Below are 25,061 nucleotides of genomic sequence, written 5' to 3' on the forward strand. Positions count from 1 at the left end.
GGCTGCTGCATCCTACCTGAAGAAAGGTTCATCTATCATCTTTATTTCTTCTATTGCTGGATACAATCCAGGGCAAGGGCTGGCTATGTATGGGGTCACTAAAACAGCTCTTTTTGGGTTGACAAAGGTTGTTTGTTGCACTTTGTGTGGTTATTTTTCTATTTCAAGGATGCAAACTACTTATAATTATTTGTTCATAATGTGTCTTTAAGCATCTATTATTATCCACTTCTTGTATTGATGATACTAGTTTCTATGTGGAATGATTAGATTTTGAAAGGAAATTCAAAATTTAATATATTTACTTTTTCAACCCTCTAAAAACCTTGCTCCAGATTTATGATGCATTTTGTCTAGCTTCAGTTTAAATAAAATTTACTTTGAATGGTTATCATCTTATCATTATCTTTGCAGAGACACAACTAGATACCTAGCCAGGGAAGGGTACAATGAAAAGAAAGTCCTAGAAAGCTTCTGCATTTTAAATTGATAGTATTTTTCTTCAAAGTTTTATTGAGTATGGTGCAATTATCTGTACAATTTTAATTAGCGTATTGGATTATATATTAGTGGATTATCTTTGGGCTATTCTATGATTGTCAAGCGTCATCATAAGTCATCCTAATTCCTTTTTTTAAATAGAAATGATAGAAGCCAGGTCAAGATGTTCTATCTATGTCAGAAAAGATTTTAGCTGTCATGAATTTGTATTTAAGAAAATATATTCAATTAATATGTAAGGGGAATTATTTATCCTTAAGGGATAGTTTGGTGTGTTGACAAATGAATGCAAAGTAAACAAAATGCAGTTTAAAAGGAATGTAGAGTATTTGAAACGTTTGAGCTTATTTGGATGAGTGTAAAAAGAATGCAATAGATTATTTTCTTTATTAGCTTGAAGTAAATTGAATACATGTAAAGTAAAAAAATTTAGTGGCCGTTGACATGTGTTGGTGGTGGTGGTGGATGACAAGCCGACGATTGTTGGCAATGGCCGAGGGTCAACAGGTGTCAGTGGCGGCTGCTTGTGGGTGTCGATAGTTGGCGAGCAATTGGCCAACAGTGGGAGGCGGTGGTGGGCGGCGACAATGCAGTTGTCTGTTGGTAAAAAAAATTAGATAAAATTGTGCTAGTTTACTATACATAAAAAATGAACTAAGAAGTAAAAAAGGAATTTAATTAAATTTTACATTACATTTCATTTTCATCCAACCAAACACCTAAATTCTATTTTATATTGCATTATTTTTACTCTGCATTCCTTTTTTAGCAAAGCAAAGTGCCCCTAAATCAACCTTAATGTGTAAAATCAATAAGAAATCTACATCCACAAAATCAAACATGACAAATGAAAACAAGAAAAAATAGAAATGATATTTTGATGAGTAAGAATAATGATATACCCTTTAATCAGGAAATGAAGTAAATTAAAAAGAAAAAAACTTTAGACATATCTTTTGCAGAATGCAATTATTTCAAGTTTTTAAAGTGCCCTCTTATCATGAATAAAGTTGATTAAAAAATTGTCTGCATTGAAACCTATGGTTCTTACACAACAAATTACAGTGCCACAAGTTTGAAAATTATAAATGGTTTAGCTTCAAAGCTATGCTGCACCGATACGGATACAACGACAAGGATACAACACGATACAGATATGGGACACGTTAATTCTTAAAAATACATGATACGGGTACGACACGGATAAGACATTATAATATATAAATCATACATAAAAATTAAGAAAGAAGTCAAAGCGTAATATTTGAAATGACAAAAAAAAAAATAAAAATGAAAGCAACATCATTTGTAACATTGTATCTTATAATATCAAAATAAAAGTAAGTATTAAATATTTAAATGTCTAGTACAACAACAAAAACAAAAACATAAATTATCTAACACATGAAGTTTCAACTATTCAATAGAATGAATGATATGATTAGCTTCTTTAGTGGTTTGTCATTGAACTTCTATATCATCTTCAATAAATATCATAGCTTCCAATTCAGGCTAATCAAATGAAAGATTAACAATTTCTAATATTCCCATATCCTCAAGAGATTAAATCCATCTTCAGCAACATCCCACATCATGTTGTCTCCTTCCATATAAGTTGGAGTTTTCCTTGAGAGAAGCCGAAGGTTTATATACACATAAACTAGATCTTTAGCCCATTGTAGAGTAATTTTTGTACCGAGCCTACAATGAAGATAGATTTAAATAATGCTTTAATTGGACACGACAAAGTCGTATCCGACATGTATCCGTGCCATATCTGATGCGTATCTGTATCTGACGCGTGTCCGATATAGCATGCCTCTTGAATAGAAGTATCGGTGCTACATAGCTTCAAAGTCAAATATCCCAAATAATGCTTCCTTTACTAGCGTGCGTGATAAGGAATACTTAACTACAAGTGGTTGGATGATAGATTTTTTTTTACATCCTCTGTTTTAATCATTCAGTTTCAGTTCAATAAATCCTTCATCATTTTTCACCATTTTTATAGCCACATTTGATTTGACTTCCTCTCTTCTATGATCAATTTCATGGTTCATTATTGTCATAATTATCAGCAGTCATACCCCATCTATTTGTGGTTTGCATTATGAATCCTTACTTCCATTTATGCAATTGATTTCTCATGAGATATTATTATTGTTTGCAAAAATATTTTTGGCCATTTTCGTTTGTATGCTTATTTGAATATTAGAAAAAAAGCATAATTCAGTTTTGTTGTAGAAAAAATAGAATTATTTCATCTCCTCATGTAGGCAATAAAAAATCTGAACTAGCATGCTGTTTCATATTTCATGTTTTTGGCAGGGTAGTTATGCTCTTTGTTGATTTTCTTTCTGCACATGTTGAAATTAAAATATTCACGATTTGAAATTTAGTAGAATCTCTCATTTTTCTTGGGGACTTGGACTTTGCTAAAACTTACATTGATTTATAAGTTGTGAACATTATCGCCAACTCTAATCAAACTTATATGAAATAATTCTATTGGAACATGCAAGATAATTTGGGGATCACATGATTTTCTAAGAGGATGCAAAGTAAGAATGACTGAGATGGCTACCAAGAGGTGCCGAATGGAATTAGAGTCTGAGAGGAATAAATATTATCTAGACAACTCTTTTGCTAAGAGACAAAGTCTTCTTGTCGAGTTGTTTATTATTAGGCATATCAAGTTGCAACCTGGCTCTAAGTGTTTAAGTTGGCGCCGTCTTTCCTGTAACTAAGTTTGGAACATTCATAATCAAATCCTTGACTTTTTATAGCAACCTTCATGCCTTTGGTAACCAATAGTCTGGTCATTTTAGAAAAAGGGGCATTGTATGGTAGTAATGTTGAATGGTCTTTATCTAGTTGGTCTTTGATCTTCTTGAAGGTAGAGATAGATTAGAGAGCGAGAGTTCTAGGAAGAGAGATATTCTTCTTGCTTTTTTGTATTTGCCATAGGTTTTGGATCTCACTTTTTTTTCGAAAGCTTCATTTGAAATCTTTATGGAGAAGTTCAAGAAAGATGCCAATGGAAAGAAAACATGTACTGCGACCGAATTGGAACAATCATTGTAGTTGGTGAATCAACTAGCTTCTAGCGTTTTCTTGATGGCAATGCTAAATATGTTAGAATTGAGTTCGACATGAGACCTTTTTGTGTCTAAGAACACTTCACCTTTCTTATCCAAGTCACGCAACAAGCAGTCAACAACATGTTCAATTTGGTTAGCAAGAAGAAACTAATCTCGAAGAGCCTAATTAAGCAGTTGGGATTTTAAAATTTTAGATGACTCCTTATCCACAACGTTATACTCAAATAAATTCAGAAGGACTAGATGATGTGAAACAATTTTCAGTGATGTATTCACTTTAGCATTACTCTAGAATAGGGGTGTCAATATTTGACACGACCCGAAAACCCGACTCGAATCCGACCCGAAAATTTCGGGTAGGGTCAACCCGAACCCGAAATGGGTCGGGTTTGGGTTCATCATTTCGACCCGTTTCGAAAATCGGGTCGGGTTCGGGTTAACCCTTTGACCCGAAATTGACCCGAAAACCCGATTTTGACCCGACAACCCGAGATTGATCTGATTTTGACCCGTTTTTTTACCCGAAAAGAGGATATTGACCCGTTTTGACCCGAAAATTAGCTATTTTTTGTTGGAAACGGGTCATTCGGGTCGTGTCGGGTTGACCCGGACCCGAAGCGGGTCTGGTTCGGGTCCGGAAAACCGACCCGTTTTTAAAAACAGGTCGGGTTCGGGCTGACCCGAATAGTGCCGGGTCAGTTTCGGGTTCGACCCGAACCCGACCCGTGACCCGAAATTGACACCCTTACTCTAGAATGCTTCAACAAGGTGATGCATAAATTGATCTCTTGACATTTTTTGAATTATGTTTAGTAGGCCATAGTTATGAGACTAAAAGAATATCTTCTTCATTCAATAATATCTCCTCTATAAAGTTCATATCAACTATGCTATTAATAAGAGCAAGCGATGCCATCCTCGTTATGTTAGCAGTTGCACAAGTGAAAAGAATCATAAAAGCATGCCCATGCTAAATTTTGTTGTTCATCTAATAGGAAAAGCCTGATTGCAATTCAAGTAGTATGGTCCGAGAATAATTTAAGATGGTCAAAGTGGAACAGAAAGGAAAAGCATCATCTCTGGCTCTTGGGGAGTGAGACTACAAAAATTGGTCGAATATTACCAAGAGGTTTTCCTCGAACTGAGATAGATGCCTCCTCATTGAGCTGTGAGCATGAAATTCAAATTCTCTCAATTTCCTCTCTTCCTAACTTTATGATGCACCACAAGCTGAATGTTGGAGGGGATCATAAAGCAAATCGCTTAAGTTGTTAGATTACGGTGCCTTCAAGCTGTGCAACTCATCATAGCAATCTCCATTTATAATGGTGTCGTGCCATAGAAGTATGATAGTTGGCTGATGTACATAGACTATTGAGCAACAAATCAATTCAATATAAAGAAGGGATACTTCCTTGAGTTGATAACTTTTTGCACTTTCTAGTGGATGCAACCATCTTCTTTAAGTTAGATTTAAATCCGGGTCTATTTGGAATAACTACAACATTTTTTAAAGGTGGTTATAAAGCTGTTGTGGGGAAAATAATTTTTTTGAAAGCTTATGTGGATAATATAAATATGTTATATTTTAAAAAAAGTTGAACAATTGCTTTCTTGAAGATATCACATATTAGCAACTTTGGTTTCAAAAATAACTTTTCATCATAAATTTTTTTAAAAAGGAGTGAGAAAGCAGCAATAAAATAATAGCTAAACAAAATTGCAGTTATGACATGAAAATAAAAGCAATGAAAAAGTTGTCCCAAACATACCCTCAATCTATCCATCATGAAGTTTGAACAAGCAGAAGATACGCAAATAATTATGCTTGAAATCATATATAAGGACTATATAAGTGGATGTTCGTATCGTTTGGTCTCTTTAATGTTCCAATAAAATTTATGCATCTCATGAGCTTCATTTTTAGACTTTTAGAGAAATTTTTTTGATTGTTTACCTCAATGACATTCTCATCTACATCAAGACGGAAGAGGAACTTCTTAAATATATACCGAAAGTGTCCAACCTTCAAAAGAATAATCAACTCTATTTGAATATGAAAAAAATGTGACTCTAAGAAGACGACTGTAATCTCTTTAATGGGAAATCATGCTTGATTCTGAGAAGATTAAGGACTTCAATGACTAGCCTTAATCATGAAATTTTACTGTGAAGCTTAATGGGAGCTTATTAGTACATAAGAAGATTTATCTTCAACTTACCGTTGTTGACTAAAGCCAATCCGAAATTCTCCTTGAGAGGAAAAATGAGAACATCACTTTTCTTTTTACAAGCAGGATGAGCGAGTTGTGGTTCTAGCTTTAAAATATTTAGTGATCATTCAAGGTCAAGTTTGATGCTTTTGGATATGCACAAGGTGCTATCCTGATGCAAGAAAGAAGTCTTACAATGATTCAGAGCTACTAAAGGATGCTCAAAGAACTATCCGACTTTTGATAAAGAATTTGCATACTTCAACCAGCTATAAAGTATTGGTGACCTTAATTATACGGGAAAGAAATTGTTGCGTGCTAACCATAAACCACTCCACTAACTTGTACCAGCTTGGCAATCACTTTGATGTTTTGGAAGGATACCTAGATGAAGGATTGTTGTATGAAGGGAACCAAATGTGTTCCTAAAAGAGGTTTTGAATAAAATGGATCACAGAGGCCGCATTTTTAAGATGGTTGGATACTCTGTGTTAAGATATGAAAATTAATTTTTTTACCAAACTCCTACAAGCTTTTACCTACAACCCTCCAAGTTTTATAAACTTAATACCTATCATCTTCCACCCAGCATTATCATAATGATACTTATAACCTTCTATCTTATAAATTCTAGCCTGCTACCGACCACCTTTTAGTACTATACAAGGAGATGGTTCCATTGTGTTTAAGCATCCTATAACCACAAGAAAATAGGAAGAATAGGGTAAGAGAGAGAAAAGAAGAGCTTAAGCTTCTAACTAAAGAAAGGAAAGCTTTGGCAGTAGAGGAGAAATAGGAAGTCCTTGCAGTCGAGAACAGAAACAGTGATAACAGCAACAACATATTTTTCTCCATGTTTAGCCCCCATTCTTGCAGTAGGTGGTTGTGTTTGCTCTTATTCATTAACATAGAGAAAATGATATATTTTTTTTTCACATCTTTGTTTGTATGAAAATAAACCTTTGAATTCTTCTTTTAAAGTTTAATGAAATATTTGATTTTTGTGTGCTCGTGGACATCGGTGAATATTACATAACCATGAAAACTTGTGTCTTATGATTGTGATCTTTAGCTTGTTCATTCTTCATCTTCATTTGGTTGTGCTAAAAAATTATATCACCATCCTAACATTTTATACTGACAAAAAACACTTATCATTTTGTGATGATATATTTATTGGTTGAGGATGCATTTTGTAGCCAAATTCCTGAGAGGATGTGTACACTATTGCAAATCAATGGCCTCAAACCAGAAGCAAGTAATATACATGCCATTGTTAATTCCGACTCGAGCAATGCAGTATGTCCATTAACTTTTTGGAAGGATTGCCAATGACCTGAAGTTGTTATAACTATATGTTTGCTGTGGTAAATAGGTTCTCATTGGCAATGGTCTTCAATGTGTGCCAACAAAACATTATTAGAAGCATCTTTTCTATATTTTTGAAACATTTGATTACACTTTGGACTCCCTTGCTTAATTATCTTGGAAAATAATTCCTGCTAAGCAATTTTTTGAAAATCACTTTGGTTTATGATGTATGTATAAGTTATTTTAGTTGTTAATGATTTATATAATATATTAGATACTAAGGAGAGCAAAAGATATATGTATAATTCGCCAAGCAAAGAGATATAATTAAGGACTTAGTTCAAGTGAAGTGCATTAATGATTAATATTAAAAAGTGCTTTTATTAGAATAGAATATTCAACAAATGTGGATAAGATATTTCGATAAGCTTTTCAATAAAGATTGTAAGAATATGATTGACATCAGTGACCTTAGTACCCTAAATGAAAATATATATTTTTATTTTTTTCGTCATTTTAGTAAACACCACCGTTGCCAGGTCCCAAGTCCTGGATGAGAAAAGTGGAGGGTTGCATTAGGTAGTCGACAACCAGCATAAAATTTGTTGAATAATCATGACATTAGTCCCTTAAAAAATTGTGTTAATGCTAGGATGTTCCTTCAAAGCGACGCGTTGTATGGCTTGAATATAGCTACAAGTATACAAGTGTCGCTACACACCGGCGCCCGGGTGCAGTGTTAAATAGGCAAGGGATTCCACATCAAGGACAGATGTGGGCAAAGAAGCTAGTCCATGAAATTAAAATTAGGATATGCACTTGGAATATATGTTCTCTTATAGGAAAATTAATGGAATTAATAGATAGTATGATTCATTGGAAGATAAATATTCTATGCATTCAACAAATTAAATGAATTAGAGAAAAGACTAAGGAGATTGATAGTTTAGGAATTAAACTATGGTATTCGGGTATGAGTCGTACTAGAAATGGGGTAGGTGTGATCATAGATAAAATTTGAAGGATAATGTTATAAAAATTAATAAAATTGGGGATAGAATTATAGCTTTAAAGATTGGTGTTGATGCTAAGATTTTCAATATTATAAGTGCTTATGCTCCTCAAGTAAGTTTGGATATGAGTTCAAAATTAAAATTTTGGAATGATTTAGAAGAAATCAATACAAAAGATACCTCTTCAAGAAAGAGTTTTTATTGGAGGAGATTTAAAAGGACATGTTGGTAGAGAGATAAATGATTTTAAAAACATTCTTGGCGGCCATGGGTTTAGAACGACAGATGAAGGTGATAAGACCATATTAGATTTTTCTTTAGCTTATGATTTTTTAATTGCTAATACCTTATTTCAGAAAAGAGATGAGCATCTCATCACTTCTAAAAATGATATAATAAACTCAAATTGATTATTTTCTTATAAGAAAGTTAGATTGTTTAGCTTGCAAAGATTGTAAAGTTATTCCTCAGTGAAAATATATGTGCCCATCATCGATTATTAATTTTGGACTTTAAGATAAAGGGATAGAAAATATAAAATAAAGTAAAATGATATTCTAGGATTAGATGGGGACATTTAAGAAATATGAACAAAAATATTTTTGAGAGTAAGATTTTAGTTCTTAATATTTTGTCTGTACATGAGGATGATAATGTTATGTGAAAAAAATGACTAGGGATATTAAGAATACTGCAAAAGATGTACTTGGAGTAACAAAGAGAAAAACGCCCTATAATAAAAGTAGTTAGTGGTGCAATCCAAATGTGCAATAAAATATAAGAAATAAGAAGATTTATTATAAATCTTGGTTTCAATATAAAAATTCGGATAATTGAAATATATATAAAGAGGCGCGTAAAAAATCTAAGAAAGCAATATGCGATGCAAAGATCTTAGCTTTTAATGATTTATTTAATAAAGTAGATACTAAGGAAGGTGAAAGATATGTCTAAGTTAGCCAAACAAAGAGATAGGAGTAATAAGGATTTAGTTCAAGTGAAGTGTATTAAGGATGAAAAACAAAAGTACTTTTCTTAGAGGATGATATTCAACAAAGGTGGATGAAATGTTTTGCTAAATTTTTTAATGAAGAATGTGAAAATACGATTGAATTTAGTGACCTTAGCACCCTAAATGAAAATAAATATTTTTTTATCGGCATATTGGTAAAATCGAAGTTAGAGAGGCTTTAAAGAAAATGAAGGGTGAAAAAGCTGTTGGACCTGATGATATTCCAATAGAGATGTGTAAATGCTTAGGAGATGAAGAAATTTTTTGACTTATTAAACTTTTTAATTCTATTTTGAAGATTAAAAATATGTCAGATGAGTGGAGAATGATTGTGTTAATTCCTATTTTTAAAAATAAAAGTGACGCACAAGATTGTGCGAATTATAGAAGAATTAAGTTAATCTGTCATACTTTAAAACTATGGGAGCAACTTATGGAGCGTATGTTGCGGCGTGATACTAATGTTTCTTAAAATCAATTTGGATTCATGCCGGGTAGATCTACTATGGAAGCCATACATTTATTGAGAGGTTTGATGGAGAAATATAAAGAAAATAAGGAGGATCTACATATGATATTTATTGATTTAGAAAAAGCATATGATAAAGCAAGGTTTAAAATTACGTAATTAAGCCTCGAAGCGGTTTTCGTCCGTGAGGCGAGGCGTAAGCCTCGAGGCAGCCTGAGGCGTAAGCCTCACGGACACAAAATTGCGTAAATGAGAAATTAAGAGTTTTAGCAGGTAAATGATAGCAATATTCTATCTTACAATAAAAACATCTAAATGATATATGAAAATAATGGAAAGTAAGAAAATAGATGCAATAAAATCATGTCCCAAAGTACAAAATCACAAAATATTAGTTTAACAAAACTCCCAAAGTACAAAGAACATATAAAATGCAATCATATCTCATCACTAAATGGGTCTTCAAGAGAATCTTTTTCTCCAATTGTATTTATGAATGTCATATCATTATCATCTTCAATATGACTCACTTTTCTCTTCCCTGTTCAATAAGAGAAAAGATCATTATCATGTTAATTGCTCACTTGATATAAATATAATGCAATAGCATATAAGAAGTTGTTGAATACCTTTACTTGATTGCTGTGCTGTAGTGCTAGTGGATGTGTGTGGTGTGGTACTAGTGGATGTGCCCACTTGATCTGTTTCGCCTCTCAAGACATCCACACTTAGATCCTCTAGCTGTAAGTTTGATAATGACAAATCTGTTTCATCATCTATGAATCACTCATTATCAGATGACACATCATCACGCACCAACGGGTCCTCATCATCCTTCAACCCCTTATTCTTCAATCTCCTATCTCTTAACCTCTTGTTGTGCATAATATATACGAGAGAGTTTATTCTGAGTATTGATAGCTGATTTCTTCTCTTTATTTGCACTTGACTATATGTACTCTAGTTTTGCTTACACCCAGAAGAAGAACAAGTGAGGCCCAACATTCTTCATGTAAGAAATTATTTCATCCTTCACATTGTCCGGCACTTTTGCACACGGTGCTACGTTCTTATGAGGCATGATAAGTGTTCTTTCATGCGGGTTACTCTTCCCTTCACCACTTTCTCACAAAAATTGCATTTTAAATACACATACGTCTTCTCGCCTCCTCCTACGTCAATTTGCATACTATATTTCCAAGAAGGGTCACGCCGTAATGACATATTCGCCTTTTCTTTGCCTCTAACCATGTTTCCTAAAGCAAAAATCCAAAATTGAATATTGAACTGATTTTGACCCGAAAATCGAATATTGACCCGATTTTGACCCGAAAATTAGCAATTTTAGGTCAACTTCGGGTCATTTGTGTCGGGTCGGGTTCGGGTTCGGAAACCTGACCCGTTTTTAAAAACGGGTCGGGTTCGGGTTGACTCGAACAGTGCTGGGTCAGTTTCGGGTTCGACCCGAACCCGACCCGCTGACCCGAATTGACACCCCTACATGCCTCTGCCAGAATTGCGCAATTGCGCCTCTGAGGCGCGCCTCAGCCAGGAGAGGAATTGCATAAGCCTCGAGGCGGTTTTGGGTCAAATTGTGCAGAGGCGTGAGGCGCGCCTGTTATTGCGCAATTTTAAATAGAGTGATAAAGTTCCAAGAGAAGTGTTATGGAGAGTTCTTGAAAAGAAAGGAGTTAATAACGTTTATATTCAAATCATTAAAGATATATATGCATGAGCTATTATTTGTGTTCAAACACAAGGTGCTTTGACCAAGTATTTTCTTATTTCTGTTGGATTACTTCAAGGATCATCTTTAAGCCTATATCTTTTTTCATTAGTCATGGATGTTCTCACTAGACATTTGCAAGAGAATACACCTTAGTGTATGTTTTTCATTGATGAATTATGGAGGTCAACCTTAGAGTCTAAAGGTTCTCACTAGACATTTGCAAGAGGATGTACCTTAGTGTATGGTTTTTGTTGATGAATTATGGATTTCAACCTTAGAGTCTAAAGGTTTTCACTTGAGTAGATATAAAATTGAATATTTAGAGAGTAATTTTAGTAGTAATAGACCTAGTGAGGGGATTGTGACTGTGAGCGATGAAGTCATTAATAAGAGTGCATGTTTTAGATATTTTGGATCTATTTTTCAAAGTGATAGTAAAATAGATGGGGATATTACCAGCAGAATTCAAGTTGGATGGTTGAAGTGGAGGGATGCATCGGGCTTGTTGTGTGATAGAAAAGTCCCCCTCAAACTTAAGGGAAAATTCTATAAGATGGTGGTGAGACCTGCAATGCTTTATGGTGTCGAATATTAGCCATTAAAAGAGAAGTATAATATAAGTTAAGTGTTGCAGAGATGAGGATGCTTAGGTGGATGAGTGTCTTTACTCTTAGAGATAGGATACGAAATGAGCATATACGTGAAAAGGTTGGAGTAGCTCCAGTGGAAGTAAGATTAGAGAGAGTCACCTTAGATGGTTTAGTCACATAAAACGGCAACCTTCTTATGACCCAGTTAGGAAAGTGGAGGTATTAGATTTGACTTATGTTAAGAAAGGTAGACATAGACCTAAAAGTACTTGGTTAGAAAATATTAAAGATGATTTTTCTTTATTAGATTTAAATGAGAATTTGACTTTTTATAGGACATAATGAAGAAAAATGATTCATGTAGCTGACCTCACTTAGTGGGACAAATGCTTGATGTTGTTGTTTTCATTTTAGTAAACCGAAGTTAGAGAGACTTTAAAGAAAATGAAGTGTGAAAAAATTGTTGACCTAATGATATTTCAATAGAGGTGTATAGAAATGCTTAAGATGAAGGAATTTCTTAGCTTGCGAAAATTTTCAATATTATTTTGAAGACTAAAAGATGTCAAAAGAGTGAAGGAGTGTGTTGATTCCTATTTATAAAAGAAAGGTGATCCACAAGAGTGTGAAAATGATAAAGGAATTAAGGTAATGTGTCATACATTAAAACTATGAGAGGGAGTTATTGAGCACAAGTTACAACATGATGCTATTTTTTCTCGAAATCATTTTTGATTCATGCTGGGTAGGTCTATTATTGGAAGCTATACATTTATTAAGAGTTTTGATTGAGAAGTATAGGGAGAATAAGGAGGATTTACGTATGATGCTTATTGATTTAGAGAAAGCATATGATAAAGTCCAAGAGAAGTGCTATGAGAGTTATAGAAAAGCAAGAGTTAATAATGCTTATATTTCAAATCATTAAGGATATATATGTAAGAGTTGTTACTTGTGTTCAACACAAGGTGATTTGACTGAGTATTTTTCTTTTTCAGTTGGATTATATCATAGATCAACATTAAGCCCATTTCTTTTTGCTTTAGACATCGATGTTCTTGCTATACACTTGTAAGAGGGTTATCTTGGTGTATGCATTTTGTTGAGAATGTTCTTCTTGTTGATAAGACTAGAGTGGGAGTTAAAAGTAAACTTAAATTATGGAGGTCAACCTTAGAGTCTAAAGGTTTTCGTTTGAGTAGATCTAAAATAGAATACATGAAGTGTAATTTTAGTAGTAATATATCTTGTGAGGGGATCAAATCATTAAAAAGACTATACATTTTAGATATCTTGGGTCTATAGTTCAAATTGATGGTGAAATAGATAGATATATTATTAGTAGAATTGAAGTTAGATGGTTGAAGTGGAGGAATGCATCAAACTTGTTGGTGTGATAGAAAAGTAACCCTCAAACTTAAGAGGAAATTCTATAAGATGGTGGTGAGACCTGCCATGCTTTATGACGTAAAATATTGATCATTAAAGATAAGCATAAAATTAAGTTTAAGTGTTGAAGAGATCAAAATGCTTAGGTGGATGAGTGGTTTCACTCTTAGAGATAGAAAGTGAAACAAGTATATATGTGAAAAGGTTGGAGTAGCTTCAATGACAGATAAGATTACAGAGAGTCTCCCTAGATGGTTTGATCACATAAAACATTGGCTTTTTGATGATCCAGTTAGGCTAGTAGGTGTATTATATTTGATCTATATTAAGAAAGGTAGAGGTAGGCCTAGAAAGACTTGGTTAGAAAGTATTAGAAATGATATTTTTATTAAATTTAAATGAGAATTTGACTCTTAACAGGACAATGAAAAAAAGAAATGAAAAGATTCATGTAACCGACCCCACATTGTGGGATAAATATTTGATGATGTTGTTGTTGTACTTTGGTTTATGATGCATACTACTTTGAAGACAACCGCCGCCTTGCTTCATCAAATTGACAACCAGATTCAGGTCATCAATAGAACAATTGTGCATTTATCGTGAATATTCAATCCTTGACACTTTGGAGTGATTTTTTTTTATTTATTTTTTTTTTGTGAAAATGAAATAATTACATTTATGAGAAATTTGAAGAGATTTATGGAGTTTAAAATCATTTCTTAAGTATATGCCACTAAATTTGTAAAAATATTATTATCATTAATTATTTATGCTGAAGTTTCCATATAGCCATGAAAATCTACAATTGTGATGAAATGCTCGTCGTGGATTTGAGATAAGGCACCTGTCATTTGGATATCTAAGTTAATATAGATTTCCTTCGTGTAAGAAGGAACTAATTGATTTGCAATAGTATTCACATTATAATTAGTTGCATGATAAATAACTTAATCACTGAAAAACATGAGAGCATTAGCTGAAAAAATATGACAACTATTAAACTTTAAAACAAAAAATGTCTATTGATTGGTCTTCGAAAATTTTTTAGCTTACACTTTCTGAGGTAATGCCATTGTCTTGATTGCCTTGGCTTCTAAGTTATTGAGTGTGAAGGTCTATGCTTCTGATACTTTTTTTTTAAAAAAAATTTTTGTTAGATTACTTGTTGGCCCCTTTTGCACCATGTTTCTTGCATTTAATCCATTAAAATGGATCCTTAACTTTTATGACATCAAAACATTTAAGGATTTTACATCTAGGTTATCACCTTTTGAAACTTTTTAATACAAGAATGTACCCGCTATTATGATCAGGTTCTAATAGGTATCCTAAAATATTTATATTTAATAAGAATAATTTCATGTCTCTTTCAGCTTAGGGGTTGTTTGGTTTGAAGTAATGTGGTGGTAACGTAAACCTTTTACATATGTTTTAAAAATATTATTGTTTGATTTGATGAAAAATGAATACATAATAAAATAAAAAGAATGCAGTGTAAAAGCCTTTTAGTTCATTTTTGAGATAAAAGTAAACTTGCCTAAGTTTGAGCGAAAAACGTTTTCACAACAAACAACCTCTCTTGCCCTGCTAGCCACCAACACCCACCACCGCCTCCACCCACCTCCACCACCTATCAATATCCACCGACCACCTCCACTAGTTGCTGCCACCCTCGTCGGCCATAATCACCACCTCTTGCCACCTGTCATTGTTGCTACTTCCAACTACTGGCCACCACCGCCAGCCACAATCAATCGCTAGCCATCATCGCCACCCTTCGACACCAGACACCACCACTACTACTCGCCATCAGTCACCATTGGCTACCACCTGACGCCCCCACCGCCTCCAACCGCTTACGTGATCTTTGGACTTTATACTACATTCATTTTACTTCAGACCAAACCAAATGTATTCACCTGCATTTATTTTACACATTCAAACAACCAAAAGTATTTCTTTTACAATACATTCCTTTTTCAACCAACAAAACATTCCCTTAATCTTTAATTTTATGTCCATCTTGAATTTTCTTTTGGTGAGAAAATAAGTATTTTTTAAATAATGAATTTATTTTCACTCATATTTTTGAAAGATTTTAAAGGTAATCTTTGAGTTTAAACCTTAATAATAGTTTTGAATCTAAAAAAGTCATTGGCTTTTCACCAAAAAAAAAGAAAACAGAATTTTTTTTTTTTGAAGTTCAGGCAAACAAATGATCCCTTACACAATTTGGGTAGTATTAGGCATTGATTGAAAAACCAGGTTCTAATCCTGGACCTGTAGGCATTGGTATTTAGCTTTTGACTGATGTTTCTTTCCTGCATATATTTGCAGGCCCTGGCTTCTGAGATGAGTCCAGATACACGGGTTAACTGTATAGCTCCAGGATTCGTGCCAACAAACTTTGCAGATTTCCTTGTAAGAGATGAAGCATTGGTAAGTATTTGGATCACATCGCTTGCATACAACTTCCATATTTAACTATTTAATTTATTTCTTCTTAAGAATTGCTTTTCCTGGATAATCATTTATCCAACTTTACTATTTTCCATTAAAAATTCATTATATATTTCAAGTAGTCTTCTTTTTTTTTTCTTGCTTAATTCATGTAATACCCATGCAATCCTTGCATTTGATTATGATATTTTTTTTGTTAGTTTGTGTTATTCCGTGCTTTTCAATAGATTACTCCCTACATTTTGGAGATGTTGTACTTGTTATCCTATATAATGTTTTTTTTGTGACCAAATAATGTTGTAGACTATCTTCTGCCTATAATGCACCAACACTTCTCCAAAAAAAGTTGTGCAGTATCTGACACGACACGCGTCTGACTTGCGTATGACACATGTCAGACACGTTGAAAATGTGTCCGATTAAAAAATATTAAATACAAATTAGACACGCGTGTCTTAAATATTTTATGTTTTTTTAAAAAATAGAATTTTTTGTATTTAAACTTTTTATTTATTTAAAATATAAAACTAATTTTCTTATTTCCTATCCACAACATCAAATCAATCGCTTGCACTCAATGTTTAAAATTGCGTAATCGGGTATTAAGGCGTTTTTAATTTGTGAGGCGAGGCATAAGCCCCAAGGCATTTTGAGGGGTAAGCCTCAAAATAAAAAAAAGTGCGTAAATATAAAATGATAAATTTTGTATATACTAATGAACAAATAATATATAAAACATTAAAATGCACAAGATATGAAGTTAAATCAAAATATCCCAATAATAAGACAACATGAAATATAGTTCAACTCAAACTCCATCTTTCCCAAATTACAATATTCATTAACATATAATTCCAAAAATAAATAGCAATGACATATTACATAAGAACTCATAAGTCATCAACACTGTCATCACTAAGTGGGTCTTCATTTGAATCATTATTATGATGTACTGCTCTCTTCCATTCCTCCTCTCCTATAGAGTCCAATGTCTCCCAATCAGGTCCTTCCTCAATATTAGTTATCTTCCTATTCCCTAAATATTTTTGAACAATCTCAAAATAAATAATATTGTAATACATTAATAAAAGTCTAAGAAAAGTATAATATATATATACCTTTTTTTGATTTGTTCTTGAGTTGTGGTGGATGTAGATGCTTTAAGACTATCAAAGAAATCAACATTTAAATCTTCATCTTGTAATTCAGACGGCATCACTTCAACTTTATCATCTACAAACCACTCATTATTAGATGCCACATCCTCGTAAAGCAAAGGATTTTCATCATCCATTAATCTTTTTTTATTCAAATTCCTATCTATGAGTTTCCTATTGTACATAATGTACACCAATGAATTCATTCTCAATGTGGACAAGTGATTTCTCCTCTTTGTATGTACATGATTGTAGGTATTCCAATTTCTTTCACAGCCAAATGAAGAGCATGTCAAGCCCAAAATTTTCACAGCAAAATACTGCAATTCAGGAGTCCCATTGCCAAATTGAATCCACCACTCAACTAATATTTATACAAGAGAGTTTAATTAGTGTGAAAAAAATAAATTTTAAATAGATGTTTAAACATTAAATAAAATTACCTGGAGATCATTTGACAATTGTATCCTTTGCTTGTTGTAATTCAAAGAAGTATTCTTTATTCCTAAAAGGTACCAATTGCATGTCAGCATTTTATTTTTCAGTTGCATCACTTATTAGCCGATCCATGCAATGATACAATCCCAACTTTATTTCAGGGTTTGTAGACTTGTTCTCTGCATATTAATACCGAGGGTTTAGGTAATAACCAGCTGCATGCAAGTGTCGGTGAAGTTGTAGCTCCCACCTATCATCAATAATATTCCAAATTTCCCTAAAGTTATCCTCTTCTTCTCCTAAGTTGGAGGCAATCATTTCTTTGGCTTCATCCATCTCATTGTAGATAAAACCCATTGCAGGTTTCTTCTCAGCATCCACCATCTTTAAAACTTGAACCAAAAGTCTAGTGGTTTGCCAAAATCTATTATTTAAAACAATCTTTCTAATCTCTTTTCCCTTAGCCTTCTTCGTCCAAGCACAACTCAATCACTGTGTAGATATGAACATAGCCTCTAAAGGTTATCTAGCATCCTGTATGCTCTCTAAGGTCAAGTAAGCGGTGGCAAATCTTGTTGCTGTTGGCCTTAAAATTTCTTTCTTTGAAAATTTCCTCATAAGAGCTAGAACTCAAGAGTGATTCTAAATAAACTTAGTTATTCTTTTTTGCTTTAGTAAGTACATTCTTATATTAAGGTAGCTCTCCAAGCTTCTCAAAAATTAGATCTATGCAATATGCAACACATGTAGTCCAGTATAGATATTTTCTCTTCTCCATAAGTTTGTTACCTGCAGCCTTGTAAACACTTGCATTATCTTTCACAACTTGTACAACCAAATATTCTTCAACCTCCTCAACAATACTATCTAATAATCCAAATATGAACTTAGCATCTTTGACCTGGTCAGATGATTCAACTGACCTTAAAAACATAGTACCATGAGGATTATTAATGAGAATGTTGATCAGACTTTTATGTTTAATATCAGACCACCCATCTGACATAATTGTTACTCCTATTTGGACACAAGTCCTCTTAATTTCTTCGATACTTTTATCAGTGCTTTTCAACTGCAAAATTCATGTTCTCAAATCATACATGGTAGGAGGTTTGAAACCTCTTCCAAATGCTCCAACTGAACGAATCATGTTGTAATAGGCAGGTGATGTTGCAACATTAAATGGAATTGCATTTTCGTAGAAGAATCTGTCTATATCCTTACACACTCTTCTCCGTGCCTCCCTTGCATTTTCTGGGGTCATCTTCTGTATAGTAGGAGGTCTATCCTCTGATGTGTTCACCATATAATGATCCATAGGCCCTCTAGCACCCATAGATGAAATGTGCTTCATCGAAGAAGATGAATTCCTAACGCTGCGCTCATTCCCGTAGTAAGAGCCAACATCAACTTTGTCCTCAAATTGCTTATGTGCAAGATGTTTTGATGTGGTAGACTTATTCATGTATGACTTTATCTCCTCCCTTATAGTATCAGGAACTTTGGAGCAACATTCTTGTGAAATCCTGAAAGGTGATCCTTCATCCTAGTCACACCACCCTTCACAATTTTATCACAATAATAATATTTTAGATAGATATATATTTTATCACTTCCCCCTACATCCACCTGAGTGCTATGTTTCCATGCCGGATCTTTTCTATGACCTGATGCAGCTTTATCCTTACTTCTAACCTTCCTTTATTAGAAGAATATATTAGTGCAATATATCGAATCCCTAAACATAATGCTTCACTTATTATACATTAAGAAAAATTATACAAAGCATGCACTCATGAAGAAGCATATTAACACTAACAACTATTACTAAATATGATGAATACAATAATATATCGGTTTGCCGGGGGTCTAAACGGGCGTTGCCCCCTGGCGGGGTTTGACCTGCCCGGTTAGGTCGCGGGGTCAAGGAACAAATTTTTATTGTAAGAATAATTTTGAAGTTCTGCTTGTTTTTAAAGTTTGTAAGTTGTTGGTATGGAAAGATACCGAGTGGTATCGAGCATGTACCGCTCGGTACCACTCAGTACATACCTGTTTGGTGCCGAGCATGTACTGAGTGGTACCGAGCATGTATTGAGCGGTATCGAACATGTACCTGCTCGGTATCGAGCATGTACCTGCTAGGTAACGGGCATGTACCTAGTGGTACCAAACATTGTTGTACCGAGTGGTACCGAGCATGTACCTTGCATTCTCAATGTTCAAGGAAGCGGACGCCTAACAAAGAGGGAAAATGGTCGCGGTAGAAGATAACTCCAACCCAACTCGCGGTAGAAGATAACTCCAAGCAATAGGCGAACAACAACTCAATGTGGAAGGAAGCCGACGCCGAATGAAGAGGCACGCCTCATATTGCGCTGAGGCGCGCCTCTTATTACGTAATTTTAAACCTTGCTTGCACTCAATACCCCCATTCATTGAATATTTTCATTTTCATTTCTCTTTGGAGGGTTGCGACTTTGGTTTCGCAACAATGTTTGATATCATCTCAGCATCGACGTCTAATATCGTTACAATATATACATTTCAAAACTATCTCAGCATCAAAGTCTGACACTATCTTGATATTGATACTCAACGAGCAATTTCTACACCCACAATTTTATAGGTTATCTCTGTCCGACGTCGTCTTAACATCAACAACCAACACATTCTCAACATCGATGACAGACGCCCTTTTGACATCGACGCCCGATACGTATTTGCATAACATCGATGCCCAACTCTTAATAACATTGTCTTCTCATCTCTCTCGATGCCTGATACACGGCATCGATGCCTGATACCCGGCTTCGATGCTTGACTCTCGACGTCCTAATATTAATCATTTTAAGCACAAATTCTAGTTAAATTATTTATTATTTCTAAATTATTTTTAATATTATATTTATTAAAAAAAAGGAGTTAATAATGCTTATATTCAAATCATTAAAGATATGTATGCATAAGCTATTACTTGTGTTCAAACACAAGGTGGTTTGACCAAGTATTTCCCTATTTCTGTTGGGTTACATCAAGGATCAGCCTTAAGCCCATATCTTTTTACTTTAGTCATGAATGTTCTCACTAGACATTTGCAAGAGGATGTACCTTGGTGTATGTTTTTTGCTGATGATATTCTTCTTGTTGATAAGACTAGAGAGGGAGTTGAAAGTAAACTTGAATTATGGAGGTCAACATTAGAGACTAAAGGTTTTTGCTTGAGTAGATCTAAAATGGAATATATGGAGTGTAATTTTAGTAGTAATAGACCTAGTGAGGGGATTGTGACTTTGGGCAATCAAATCATTAATAAGAGTACACGTTTTAGATATCTTGGATCTATTGTTCAGTGTGATAGTGAAATAGATGGGGATATTATAAGCAGAATTCAAGTTGGATGGTTGAAGTGGAGGAATGCATCGGGTTTGTTGTGTGATAGAAAAGTACCCCTCAAACTTAGGAAAAATTCTATAAGATGGTAGTGAGGCCTGCAATGCTTTATGGTGCTGAATGTTGGCCATTAAAAGAGAAGCATAATACTAAGTTAAGTGTGACAGAGATGAGGATGCTCAGGTGGATGAGTGGCTTTACCCTTAGAGATAGGATACGAAATGAGCATATACGTGAAAAGGTTGGAGTAGCTCCAGTAGAAGATAAGATTAGAGAGAGTCGCCTTAGATGGTTTGGTCACATAAAAAGGCAGCCTTCCAATGACCAAGTTAGGAGAGTAGAGGTATTAGATTTGACTTATGTTAAGAAAGGTAGAAAGTCTCGAAGAGAAAACGCTGCTTAAAAGGTTGGGGAAGGCAGAAGACATGGCTGCTGCTGCAGCATTCTTGGCATCTGATGACTCCTCATATATCACAGGAGAAACAATTGTTGTTGCAGGAGGTACACAATCCAGACTCTGATATCTCTCCTCTCATTTTCTGTGAGTTTTTATAGGAATCTTCAAGACTTCTCCATCCTACCCCATAATCTTCTGAACTCTAATCAATAATGTTTCTGTAATGATAAGATTGCAACTATTTTTTTGTTACAAAGCTCAAATAAAAAGGCCCCAAATATTAAACCTTTCCGTTTCAGTTTTATTGGTAATTGTTGCAAATCTCTATCTGGATTGCAAGGAAATGGACATAAGCTGCCTTTGTTGTGAGAGTTCTCAATCTTAGGTTTCGTTTGGGACGACTTTTCTCACCATTAATGGTACAATCAGGAAGGTTCTCAATCTTAGGTTTTGTTTGGAACGATTTTCTTCTTGTTTTTTAAAACAGTTTTTCAGTACAGATTTTTTGAATTTGAAATTTTTGTACTGAAAAGTTATTTTAAAAAATAGTATGAAAGTTGTCCCAAACGAAGGCTTAAATTTGAGAAAGCTCTATGCAGCTACAATAATTTTGAAAAATTTTCTCGTTAAATTTTCTTACAATCTTCTATGATATAAAAGGTTTACCTCTCTAATTTTTCAGTTAAGTCTTTTGAATCTCTGTCACTTAAATTTCAGTTTTGCCAGCTTACAACTATCACTCTTAACAGATCTTATTGCGAAGTTTTCTTATTATATAAAGTTCTGAAAAGCTGTCCCAAACGCACCTGTGGTGCAATTTAGGTGAAAATTCAAAAGTTATTAATATTATCTACTGAGGATCCCAAGTTCCAGACATTACAGGACAAAAAAATCTACAGACCTTAACATCATTTTGATCTTAATGTCTAATAATTTTCCAAATCTCAATGTGATTGTACATTACCTATTAATATGTAGTATATATAATAATTATTTCTTTTATTTTTATGTGAATATTTTTATAAAAAAAATTATATTTTTTTCGAAGTAACATTTAAACATTTTAATGTCATTTAAATGAAATTATTGAAAATTTTGAGCAATTTAAATCAAGAAAAAAAATTTCAATTTATTCAATCGGTAAGGATTCTTTTTTTATTTATTTTTATTTTTATTTTTTTTAATGCGGTAAGGATTCTTGTTTTGCTAAATGTAAACAAAATAAAAAATACTAGCAAGATAATAACAAAATATGTAGAAAAACTTTGGTCAAAAAAATAATTCACCAAATTAAGAAATTCAAGTTTCACATAAGTAGAGTAGAAGACTTCCTCTATAGTTAGATAGTTGCAATCATAATGCACTTTAAGGACTTAACATATTTGACCCAATATGTCTTAACATACTAAGGGTTTCGTTTGGAAATAATTTCTTATTGTTTCTTAAAACTTCTTAGTAAAAAAAAAAATTATAATAAAAAGTTGCTTTAAGAAACAATAAGAATCGTGTCTCAAATGTAAGCCTAAATGTCATAATTTTATCATTTTTTTGTATAACTTCCCAATTCACTCATCTTAGAAATGCTCAATTAAAAGCATTCTTAACTATGGGCTTTTAAGAAAAATCCACTTAATATTTTTTGAGTGTGTGCTCTAATGTAAATTATTATAACATATATTTTATTGATTTAAGTATTTAAAGATAAGATTTAGCATGCATGAATTATTATCATATTTTTTCAATGATTAATTATGTAACCATAATTCAAGATGTAATTATATGCAACAACAACATCAAGCCTTTATCTCACTAGGTGGGGTCGGCTACATGAATTCTTTTTTTTTCATTGTGTCATATTAAAAGTCAAATTCCCGTTTAAATCTAATAAAGAAAGGCCATTCCTAATATTTTATATCCAAGTCTTTTTAGGTCTGCCTCTACCTTTCTTAACATAAGTCAAATCTAATACCTCTACTCTTCTAATCGGGTCATCGGGAGGCCGCCGTTTTATGTGACCAAACCATCTAAGGTGACTATCTCTAATCTTATCTTCTACTGGATCTACTCCAATCTTTTCACGTATATGCTCATTTCATATCCTATCTCAAGATGTAATTATATACAAGAGGAATAAATTAAGAATATTAATCTAAAGTAGTCCATAATAGTTAATTATAGTAGGAATACATAACTAAATGTTATTATTATGGTACATAAATATTAAGAATGGAATAGTCTTATCCAGATTATTTGATATAGAGATATCATTGTTAGCGGTATTTTATATTACATGATTATATAGAACTAAACAAGATGAATTGTGAATATGGATTTGTGTTAAAAAAAAAAAAGAGCAAGAAAATGGAAGGTATAAATTTGATTTACTAGTCCTTGAAACATATTTAGTTGAAAATGATATGATATTTTGGATAGCTCAATTAGATGCAACATATTATTTTTACTTCTTATTACATATACTTAGTTCTTAGAGGAGGCTTGTCAATGGGAAGCATGTCATGAAAGTGGGAAATAAGATTATAGTATTAGCATAAGCAAAGATGTAATACATAATGTGGATCCTTAAAATCAAGTTGAAATCTCAATTACAAGAGCTAAGGCTGAACTCCAAGAAAAAGATCAAAGAAAATGCTCAATTACAAGACCTAATCAAGGTCCCAATAAATAGCTCATAATCTATAAAATTTAATGTAATATAACCTCCCTTAGGAAAGCCCATCAGCTTCTCTCTTATGTACAAGATATTTTGCTCCGGTCAACCTTAGGTATTAACATTAAAATTATATTCAATATTTATCTCAAATATAAATGATGACATATGGGGCACAATATAACACATGAATTATAATAACAATGTAGCATGTACGCATGTCTTATCCTTATCATGTTAAGATATATGCCATATTAAACACATGTAACCACTATGCATATCTTATACTTCACATTCTTGAAAAGATATATATATGCATGTTAATGATCACTTTATTATGCATTTCCTATTCATTAAATTCTTATTAAATTGACATAAAATTACTATACATGTCAAATAATCCTAAACAAATTCAATGCGTTTGTACTCATTTCACGTGTGACTTTTTCCAACTCATTTTATAATAGAAAATCATGCATGCCAAATTATTTAGTGAAAATTTAATATGATAATATGTACTTGCAAAATAGCAACATTTCTACCATATATCAAAACTTATCATGGTGAAAACTTATTAAATTAAAAAAAAATATATTTTTTATTCAAATTTAGGAGAGACAATATCATAGAATTCAAATTCATTGAATATAGACATAGGACAAAAGTCATCTACAACAATAAAAAAAAGCTTTGTAACTGAAGTGTTTGAAAACAATCGGGTGAACCCTGCTTTATCTCTTTTCTCCCTCTTCATATGCGCGCACACACCGGGGGGTGTTAATGAAAAATGGGGGTGAAAGATAGTGACTTTAGATATTTTAAAAATCATTTTAGTGTACTAGTGTTGTAACGCTTGATCCAAATCCTCTAAACCCATGAGTTTAGCACCTTAGTGCTAGATCTAGCGCTACCATGCTCGGACACCAAAACTTCTCCATGCTGAGAACTAGTGCTACTGCGCTTTCAAGCACAATGCCACATAAAAAAAATAATCTTTAAAGTTTCAATTAGGATTAATTAAATTCTTAATCAACTCATTCATGGATCTTTAATTAATATAAACTTGGTCATTACATGTGTGCACATTTTAGCCCAATCCACATATTTGTGTCAATCTTTACTTGTTTATCATGTATTATTATTATTTTTAGGTGTAACCTTTCTTGTATCTTGCTTAACCTATAAAGAAGGATCATGAGATATATTTTAAACTTTAT

General features: G+C 33.2%; 1 protein-coding gene across 1 annotated transcript; it reads left to right on the plus strand.

Moving 5' to 3' along the window:
- Positions 1-4: 4 nt before the first annotated feature.
- LOC110116642 (tropinone reductase-like 3) lies at positions 5-21,474 on the plus strand (the record flags this gene model as incomplete). Its single annotated transcript, XM_028692311.1, has 4 exons — positions 5-127; positions 15,669-15,770; positions 17,329-17,331; positions 21,155-21,474. Coding segments are annotated over 4 exons (408 nt in total), but the record flags the coding sequence as incomplete, so codon positions are not given.
- Positions 21,475-25,061: the final 3,587 nt, after the last annotated feature.

Source organism: Dendrobium catenatum, unplaced genomic scaffold (genome assembly GCF_001605985.2).
Source record: "Dendrobium catenatum unplaced genomic scaffold, ASM160598v2 original_scaffold_169934, whole genome shotgun sequence".
Taxonomy (NCBI): Eukaryota; Viridiplantae; Streptophyta; class Magnoliopsida; order Asparagales; family Orchidaceae; genus Dendrobium; species Dendrobium catenatum.